The sequence below is a fragment of the Mesitornis unicolor genome, unplaced genomic scaffold (assembly GCF_000695765.1).
Source record: "Mesitornis unicolor isolate BGI_N332 unplaced genomic scaffold, ASM69576v1 scaffold7294, whole genome shotgun sequence".
NCBI classification, from domain to species: Eukaryota; Metazoa; Chordata; class Aves; order Mesitornithiformes; family Mesitornithidae; genus Mesitornis; species Mesitornis unicolor.
In genome coordinates this window covers 11,759-21,913 of record NW_010179326.1, presented here as the reverse complement: position 1 = coordinate 21,913, position 10,155 = coordinate 11,759, and the positions used below count along the sequence as shown (strand labels likewise).

At 48.5% G+C, this 10,155-nt stretch overlaps 1 protein-coding gene across 1 annotated transcript in view; it reads right to left on the bottom strand.

Annotated features, from left to right (window-relative positions):
- Positions 1-9,994: 9,994 nt before the first annotated feature.
- The window catches only part of DNASE1L3 (deoxyribonuclease I-like 3), a 4,599-nt gene continuing 4,438 nt past the window's right edge, over positions 9,995-10,155 (bottom strand). The window contains exon 8 of the mRNA XM_010182719.1: positions 9,995-10,123. Within this exon, the coding sequence (XP_010181021.1) occupies positions 9,995-10,123 (129 nt within the window). The remainder of the gene's footprint in view (positions 10,124-10,155) is intronic.

Genomic DNA, 10,155 nt, shown 5'->3' with positions numbered 1-10,155 from the left:
GCTGGGGGTCAGGGAGTGAGAGCGTCCATTGTAATTCGTCTGTTCGTCCTGGGTTGTTCCATGCTACTTCCGCAGTGTGCATCTGAGTTGCTGTCAGCTGCTGGGGCTTTAGTAATCTCTCCAGATGAGCTTTAACTCTGCAATTAGGAGAAGGTAGAATTTGTTGAAAACCTGTTAAAATGTCCCTGTCTGTCCCTAGGGAGAAGTTCACACTTACGGTTCTGTAGCTGTGTGGATGCACTACCCTCCAGCACAGTCATTGGGGAAATAAAGGAAGGTTGGGGTTTTTATACTGTGCTTTTTTTGTGCCTTAATGTGAAATGCTCACTACATTGTAAACTAGGAAATAAAAACAAAATAAACTGGAATAAAATGCAGGATTGTAAAATTGTATCTTATAACTTATTAAATAGAAATGTTTGCTTCATTAAAATGTGCATGTTAAAAACAACACTGGATTCTTTTCGTATGTAGTCAGTGAAGTTCAAACTAAAACTGCAGCGTGCCGCAGCTTCAGGCAGTCTGAGTAACCCCTGGACCCCGAGTCGTGCAGGTGGCTGAGCCATGAAAAACCTGGGCATAACCTCAGTGCCATTCATTTGTTTTGTTTTGTTTTGTGGTTTTTTTTCCTAAAACAAAATGTCAGGCAAAGTTTGAGCTGTGGAAGCAGCTTACTGGGTAAGAGCATGAACGGAGCAAGACAGCACTGTGCCGATGTGCCTCTGCGCAGACCCCAGCTGTGGGGCAGCGAAGCCAGGGAGCGGTGTGTCCCAGTGGGGTGGTTGCTCTGATCCCGGGGCGCTGCCAGCGACACCCCCTGTGCTCCCTGGGGTTGTTTGCAGAAGGTGGTTCTGGGCAAGGTGTTGCACCTGGGGCCGGCAGCTCCGGCTCCAGGCCATGGAAACCAGCAGATGTTTTCCCAAACACGGCTCCTGCGGGAAGCCCTGCTGAAACCTGAGACACAGCGGCTGCCAAGGACTTTCCTGCCCCACGTTTATCAGATTATTTCCTTTCTACAGTTAACTGTGTTTCCTTAGCTTTCTGCTACATCAGCTTGAACCTCCTATTTAATGTTTTTAAACAAAACAAACCAAAAAAACCTGGATACAGGTGTTGGGTTGAGCAAACCTGAGAGCCTCACACCTGTGACTCTTGTTGCCCAGTAAATCTGCTCTGATCTGTCCTTCTCTTGTGGGTTACTGCTTGGCTGCTTTGGTGTAATCACACCAGCTGAACTTAATGGGAGTTGTCTGTGAAGTTGGGGGACCCTGATTGTTCCCTTGTCTGGCGCTACCTCCAGCGAAAGCTGAGCCCTGGTTCAAGCGAGCAATTCTTCCCAGCCTGGGCACTGAGAGCTGTGGGGTGGCCACAGAAATTAACTTGCTGAGGACAGAAAGCCCCCAGTGGTGGTGATGAGAAGAGCTTTTGGTAAGCTTGGCTGCATTGATCTTTGGCAATGATGTTCAGGCAACTCCAGCAGCTCTGGCACCTGAGGACTGACTGTGTTGGGCACAAAGCAGTGCTCTGGGGACTCCCTGTGCTCCGCTTTTGGTCTTTGGCACCTTGAGGAAAGCTTCCGTTTGCAGTGCCCACCTTAGCAGGCAGCTGTGGGGCTGGGGTATTGGTGCACTGCTTGCTGGTGTCCCAGTCTCTTGCTGGGTAGACTTGCAATGGTGTGAGATGCATTTTCCTCATTATTTGCAAAGGACTGCTGTGGATTTTTGCCTCTAGCTGTGAAATTTGACTACTTTTTTGTGTTCTTTTCTGCTAATTTGGTTGGTGCACTGCTTGCTGGTGTCCCAGTCTCTTGCTGGGTAGACTTGCAATGGTGTGAGATGCATTTTCCTCATTATTTGCAAAGGACTGCTGTGGATTTTTGCCTCTAGCTGTGAAATTTGACTGTACTTTTTTGTGTTCTTTTCTGCCAATTTGGTTGAACTTATTTTTCTTTGTTTATAATCCCTCTCCTTGGTGGTTTGCAGTAGGATTTGTCCGCCTGGTGTGTCGCACTGGGAACTCCTCCATTCCTCCTTAGCTGGCCCAAACTGTCCTGCAAGCACTCGGCCACGTCTGGCAGTGCCCTTGGTAACCAACTGGACCCTTGTCTGCTGGTGACCCAGGGCAGCCTGTAGTAAGAGTTTTGGTGGGTAATGGAAGGGAAGTCCCTGCAGCACACCAGCCCAGAGATGGTAACTCTCCAAAGCATCCCAGTCCCCTGTCTGGTATTGGTGGTTTTTGATGTCAGAAGCATTGTTCATCTCAGTGGGCTGGCGGGTGGTCTTTGGAGTTGGTGTCCTGAAGCTCCCCACAACCTGGGTGTCCCTGGCCTTGCCCCCATCTGTTTCTGATGCGGTCACTGGAGCCAACATGGCACATACCTTGTATACTTGGGCGTTGTTCAAAACTGAGAATTTCATTTGTCTTGTGCAGCTCTAGTAAAGAAATGCAATCAGAGGAGCATCCACTACATCTCTTCTGTTACTGCTGGGGACAGGTGAGGTGGTTTACAGTCAATCAGAGGAGCATCCACTACATCTCTTCTGATGGACACCTTAGGGTTGCTGCTGGGGACGGGTGAGGTGGTTTATGGCCCCCCACGCACATACAGTGTTCTTAAGCCTGCTGACAGCCCAGCCCTTGCTCTGTGCACGTCTCACAAACGTGAATGGATGCCTTTTGTTTTATTGTGTGTGATAGAAAGGATCCAAGAGGTCTGGTGTTAGCTGGGGGAGGCAGCTTGCTACACCCTGGCTCTGTTGGGTGCTCTCTGACAGCAGTAAAGGTCCTGGTTTGCTGTGAGTGTCCTTCGTGCTGGACAAAAACCTGCGTTCTGCAGGGCTCTGGTGCCTGTCTGTGCATCACTTTGGGGAAGAGCCCTGGGCATGGGCACTTTCAGCCTCTGGCTGGTGTCAGGCTGCAGCACACAGTTCATACTTTGTCTGCTCTGTCGTTTGCCTCAGCATTACCCTGGCAGCATGGGGATTTGCTTTTTAAAGTAGCTTCAGCCTTTTTTGAAATAAAGCATTGAAGTGCAGCCTCTTCCAAGAGGCATAAGCTGCTGTTTCTGCCCAGCTCCTTGCCTCAGGCGAGGGACAAGGTGATGGGCCTGCCAGGAGTGGGTCATCTCCTTCAGCGTTTGCATGCCAGTAAAATGGCTCTCGTGCCATTTGTCCCCTGGTGTATGATTCTCCTTTGTAAAGTAATAAACCTCGGATGGTGCTGTTCAGGGGTGTAACACCAAGTGTCTTGCTCTATTAATGGGTTTCGTGTGCCCAGTGATGCCTGTGCTGGTGGCCTTGCAGCAACTGGAGTGTCTGGGGACCACAGGGCCGACACAGGGTGCATGGCAGAGTGGGGGCTGATGGCACCTCCTTGCCCTTTCCAGTATCACTGTAAGGGGTTATCTTTAACAAATTAAAGACATATATATTATTAAATCATTTTGTTAATTTAAATTGTTACATCTTTAAGTACTTTTAAAATTTAAATTAATATTTTGGTTTATTTGAAACATTTATATATACAATGTATTGTATATATCTTTAATCTATTAAAGATAATCCAGTATACTTCATTTGTCTGAATATGCTATTGTAGCAGGAAATCTCCAGTTCGTGCCAGGCCTGGGACCGTGCAGAGCACTTTGGATCTCCCTTCACCCACCAGACAGCGCGGGGCAGCTCTGCCGTTTGCCGGGTGTATCAGCCGTGCGGGTTGTGGGGCTGTTGCTTAGCAGGACTCTGGTTTTGGTCTCATGCAAACCCCATAATTAGTTTTCCCTCTAATTGTCTGTGGATAGTGAGATTGTGAAGTTTCCAGTTCAGAACCTGTTTTGTTTTGTTTTCTACTCAGTTTTAATTTCTAAATGCAATTGTTTTAAACTGATATTATTTTATTTTTTAATTTTTTTACCCCACATTGAAATGGACTTGCAGTACAGACAACACATCTTTCTTTCTTAGAAAAAGGGAAACAGACTATGTATTAATGGCTACATACAAACAGTCGTCACTTGACAGAAACTGGGATGGAGTTGTGTGAAGCTCTTAATTCAGGGAATGGCACAGTGCATTTTTTACACAGTCATTTTAATTTATTTGAAGAAAGACTCTTTCCAGAGCATTTGTTATCATGACAGCTGGCTGCGCTGCTCTCTCCCATGGGCCAAACAAAGCCGGTTTCCCAGTTTGGCCTCTGGCAGGTCAGGGACAGCTCTGGACCCACAGGCATGCAGGGGACAGGGTCTGGCAAGGCTGCCATCAGCATCCCCGGATGGTTGTCTTGTGCTCTGTGACAGCTGGACTAGAGGATCTTATTGTTCTTATTTTTCTTGTTTTTTTCATCTCCTGTCCACATCCAGAGCAGAAGAAAGCAGTGTCTGAAGTTTTGCCATCAGCAGCAGTGGTGCAGGACGTGCGGCTGGAGCACCCAAGTCTGCTGTATCCCTGTGGGCTGGGAGCAAACCTGCCTGGTACCCTCACCTTTAAACATCAAACTCCCCAGCTCCTGTCAGCAAACAATTATTTTAAAAATATTTTTTCCCTGTGTTACAGTAACTTAGAGATATTCCCATCCACATCCCACCACAAGGTGCTACATCTTTATGGCTCCATCCAGGCTGGAGGGGAAGCAGCAGGGTTGGTTACAGCAGTTTTTTTCCCCACGGTCCACAGTAATCGTTAATATTCAGCAGGTCCCCCTCACAGAAGGTTATCAAAACAGCCCTGCTGCCAGCTTTCCCTCTTGTGCATGGCTGTTTCTCTAGGGCCTCCTGGGAAAATGCTTTTAAATGGCTTTTCAGAATTCCTCAGACTTTCAGAGTTAATTTTCATAGTCGTGAATTTATACTGCGCACTTAGAAAAAAACATTGTCACTAAATCAGGCTGGATTTATAACTGATGTCGCTATTAATTTGACCAGGATTTAAAGCACATTCTTTATATAACATGAATGAAAGCCTAATATATGTGATTTTTTAAAAAATTTAATAGGCAAAATATGATTTAGCAGGACCCAGGGGTCTGTTTGACAGCTCTTTCCTGTGATGAACTGCCTTTCTACAGGACCTTGGCACTGCAAATATTTACATCTGTGCATCGCTGGGAGCCTGTGAATCCTCTGATCCTGCAGAGGAGCTGGGAGGGTATTTCTTTGACAGTGACATCCTGCTAGGGGATTTTTCTTTTTGTGGGAGTGGGATTTTGCATCTGGAGTCACTGAAAAGGGCTGGGATCAGGGCCCCCTCCCACCTGAGACACACAGAAAGCGGTCACCACTCAAATGCCAGCATTTGCAGAGCTGTTCAGGGAATGTTTCTGGTTCCTTTGCCAATGTGGAAATTAATTCCTATAAATCTGTCTCCCAACTAACAGAAAATACCCTGCAAACACCGGCAGCTGAGGCACTATATTTAAAATGACACTTGAAGTATTTAACCTTGTTTTTTTGCACTCTCTAGAAGACCAGGCCGCATAGAGAAGGCATTCATGGTTTTTTTATACCAGGTGATAGTGGAGAGGTTGGATCACTTAACCCTTGGGACAGTGGCGAGGAATGTGGGCTAAATCTGGGGTTACAGAAAGAGCCCCTGCCCCAAATCACAGTTTCCCCCAGCCCTGGAGAAGGGGGTCGGTGGCATCTGCCACAGGCCAGCATGGCAGAGAGGGAATGGTGACACTTGTGCTGGAGCAGCCTTACATCAATCCCAAAGCCAGGTATGAACCATCAGAGGGCAGAAGTGCAGTCACTGACAGACATCCTGAGGGGCTGGAAAGGCTGTCATCGCTGCTGGACAAAGCCAGCACCCAGATGCTCTTGGTGCAGGTATGGCAAGGGACACCAAGGAGTCCCCTGGGTGGATGCACCCCAAAACCTGCCAGGACCTGGTCCTAGGAGCCACTGCCTGCAAGTAGGGCAGGCCTGTGAAGGTCATCACAGTGTGTTTCCTGGTTAAATATTTGCGGACAATGAATGAACAGGCCTGGAGCTAAAAAAATGCGCTACCTTTTTGTTGCAGAATTCATTTACAGACACATTTGAGACCGGGGACACCCTGGGGTCGGCTGTTGGCCTGCTGAATAGACAAGATCCCTACGGAGACACGTACCGGGATGCAGAGCTGTGTCCTGGCCGTGGCCGGGCCTAAATACCGCGTGTCCCGGCCCCAGGCACTGGGATTTATGGCGGTGCCACCAGAGGGGGCCCAAGGAGCAGCCACGGTGTGCGCGGCAGCCACGGCCAAACCTTGGGCAAGGGGTGACTGAGGGTGTGGAACCGCTCGGAATGACCCATGGATAGAGGACAAAAAAAATGTATCTTTTAAAATTGTTTTCCTTTGGAATAAAGACAGGGAAAAGATGACGGGGGTCTTCACCCTCTGCTCTGTCTCCTTGGCTTGCTCAGCCTCATCAGGGATCACCGAGCGCAGTGCTGCAGGGAGCGTGGAAACAAACGCCCCGTGGGTGCCCTGTTAGCACTGCCCAGGGACCCCCTGCTCTGTTCTTGGTCCTTTTCCATGGTGGATGCTGAATCAGTGAGGGGCTGAGTCCAGCCTGGGGCACCAAGCTGCTCCCCACCACCTCTCCATCCAGTGGGGCAGCCATGAAGCAGCCAGGCTCACACCAATGCTGGTTTGGGTGGTCCCATGCTTGTAGGCAATTTGATTTTTTTCTGTCTTTGACGTTGCTGTCAGTGCTGCCAGCCCTGTCATGCGATAGTGCAACACAGCCTTTCTCAGGGCTGCAGCTCCATTGCTTGCTGCACAGCTGTATGTGGCCATACGTTTGCACGTGAGCTGTATGTCCAGATACAGGATGCATGTGGGTCTCCACCAGTGGGGGCTTTGGCACCTGCTTCGTTTTTCCTGTCATGTGGTGGGGAAGCAGCAGGAGCTTTGGAGGCTGTTCAGGCTTGGATCGCTCATGTTTGTGTGTATTTGTGCACAGTTAAGCTTTCAGAAAAGCAAAACAAATGTGGATGTAAACCCAAAGAAGAGAGGCTGGGCTGCACACTGGTATTGGTGTGCCAAGGGGCTTCAGAGCTGGGGACATTTGTCCTGATATAGAGAGGGGACAGTCCCCAATCCTGCTGCCTCCTGTCCTTCTGTGCACATCCCAACAAGTTTGATGATGATTTATATATGATTTTTTAATATTCCCCTAATGTCACCTGTTCAATTACAGTCCATACTGCATCGGTCTGTGTTTGGGGATATACAGACCCTGAATGAACAAGCCAGGGTGATCCCTGCGGGGTTCTGTACCAGCTCTCCTGAGTCGTCATTGCTGCAAGTACCTAACAGGAGGCAAAAGGAGGTACACAGAGCCTTCCCCAGGGCCAAAGGGTCTCTCACCCCATGGCACAGGCAGAGAGGTGCTGAGGCCCTCTGGGGTTAGTGGGGAGGAGTGCCAAGGGCAGGAAGAGGACACAAGCCCTGTTCAGATGAGTCCAAGGTGCAGATGGACAACTGTAGGCAGTGAAGAAGATGAGGGAGGTCATGGAGGAACAGCAGTCCTGCCTCGGGCTGCTGCTGTGGGTTCCTGGGGGTTTCTCTGTGGAGGGACTCGCTTCCTCAGGGCAGTAAAAGCTGTACTCATGTGAGCTTCTGCAAGGAGCAGCCCTGGCTCCATCCCTGGTGCGGGGCAGCAGGGACCTCCTGTGGGGCTGGGGAAGGGGGGTCTCTGTGGGCCAGTAGAGACCTTGGGTCTGTGGAAAGCAAGGATGCCTCCAGCATCATACATTGGCAAAGGACTTCCCAAGGACCCAAACCCAAGGGATTGGGGGTCTCAGCACTTTTTGTTCCGCTGGACCCTACCTGCTCTCTGTTCTCGCCTGGCCAGGTCTGGTGTAGAGGAAATGGAGTTTTCGGCTTCGGAAGCGCCCCAAGAGCCCCTTTGTTTCTCTCCGAGCCATGATGTGAGACCTGGCTTTTGTGAGACAAAGTCTCTCCAGGCCATTTCAGATTCCCAGTGTAAAAGTCCTGTTTGATCATAATTAAAGCTCAAGAAGCCTCATTAACCTAAATAGAAACTTTGTTATGGCTGCAGAATACATCAAGGCTCCTGCAGGCTAGAACAATTTAAAAATCCCTTTGCAGTTGGGAGAGCTGGGTAATGATCCCCCTGTGGGGAAAACCTAGAGACAGCATAAACTGTTAAACATTTTAGGATGTATTTACAGTAGTGTCTAATGCATGTATGGAATAAATACAGGAATATCTACAGAGACCTACTGTGCTGACTGTATGAGCTCTGGACACCTCCTGGCCGCTATCGAATATTATGAACTGAGCACAGATGCAGTCTGTCTGCTCTGAGTCCTGCAAAAGCGCGTCCCAGCTCTCCAGAGAAGAACATCATTCTGAATTAAGATGTATCTCTGCTGGTCAGCTGCTCAGGCTCTCTGCACTAGCATCTCCAGACCATTATGCCTGAGGCTGCAGCCACTGCCAGCGATGCTCTGGCCACATCTCTTATCTTCAAATGCTGGGTGAACGATTATATTCAATGTCACAAATAAGGACAAAGATTTTCAGCAAAACTTAGTCGTGATTGCGTATTTTTCATGATTGAATGTACCCATTATTGCTTTCCTGGGGTATGATGTATTCCTTTGTGCACTGCTGCTTTCTGAAAGCCAAAAACAGAGTAGGGACTTATGCAGGCTAAAATATGAGGCCAGAGGCTTAGGCTAATTTCAGCCTTCACATGGACCATCACTGCTGTCAGCCAGACATTGACATATCTATAAAAATCCCACTGTAAATATTTGTTCTAAATCAGGCTCTTCCCTTCTGCCTCGACAGGAGCATAACCAAGGGAAGTTATGAAATGCTGTATCTTTCAAGATTAATTGCTGCTGGAATTTGGGGGGTTGTTGTCTGCCCTGCACACACTCCCTCTGGGATAATTGCCTCTCAATTGAGTTTCTTTCCTCAAATTCTTTCTCCCCAGTGAGTTTCGCAAAGGCCACGCTGTTTTTCTCCCCTAAAAGTGTGTCTCGTTTGCTCGCCTCCCTGCCCCGCCAGCAGACAAACCAGGGGGCGTTGATGAATGGAGACGAATATTTGCTTCTGCTAACAGTTGGATTATTCCCATTTTTCAGATGCCATCTGTGTGACAGGATTTGGTTTGCATTAAATACAGCTTGTGGGCCGAGCTGAGAAAACAGATTGCTGCACCACTACGTTGAATAATCATCATTAAGTGAACTTTGGGATGCCATGGAGGATTTTTAGGGGGGAGATGCAGCTCACTTCCACGTCAGGATGCTGAAATCAGGTTTTAATTCAGGTTTCTCCGATCTCTCTGTTGGCAGTGCTGTCACCTGGGACCCGCAGGACCTCTCACCTGTGGTTTGCGGGCAGACAGGAATGGGAGCCACCAGCTCTGCTCCTGTTGCTCCCTGGCTGGGTTACTGCAGAAAAGGAGCTCTTGCTGCCTGTCCCTCGGTTTTTCTTTCTGTCTTTCCCCAAGCCCTTGATGCTGTGAGCAGTTTCAAACCCAGACCAAGCAAACACTCTGTTCAGCAACATTTTACATTGCAAATCGCCAGGCACAGACCTGTGTCCTGCCTGTTGCGGCTCTGAAGCACCAACACACACACACGTGAAGCAGAAAGGTCTTTTTAATCCCTCTAACCCTGCAGAGGAATGGCAGAGCTTCAGAGCACATGTGAACACAGGAAGATCCCTGCCCTTCAGGTGTTACAGATAAAGCATGAAAAAGCATTTTATCCTTGCAGTAGCTCTTTAAATTTGGGATCAGTACAGTAAGTTGTGCGCTGCTTCTGGCTGATTTATTTTCATGTACAAGAAAGAAAATAACCTGAAGGTTTAATTCACCTTCTTACTCAAAATAATTGAAGCTTAACAAAATATTTGTGATTTTTTTTTTCACTAAATATTGCACTTGCTGTGAGTATATCTACACTAGTCTTCTACAGGATCTGTTGGCATCCTTGTATTTCCATGCCATATGAGAGGACTCAGCATGCTCATGAGCCTGAGCGGCGGCCCTTTCGTGGTCTCCTCTTCCTTGAGAACTGCGATTTCAGCCAGTTGAAGAAGCCACCTCTTGCTTTTAGTTCAAACTCTACTGGGAAGTGGTCGCTCACCCCCAGCGCCTGCAAGACAAAGGCACAGAGGGGTTGGGATT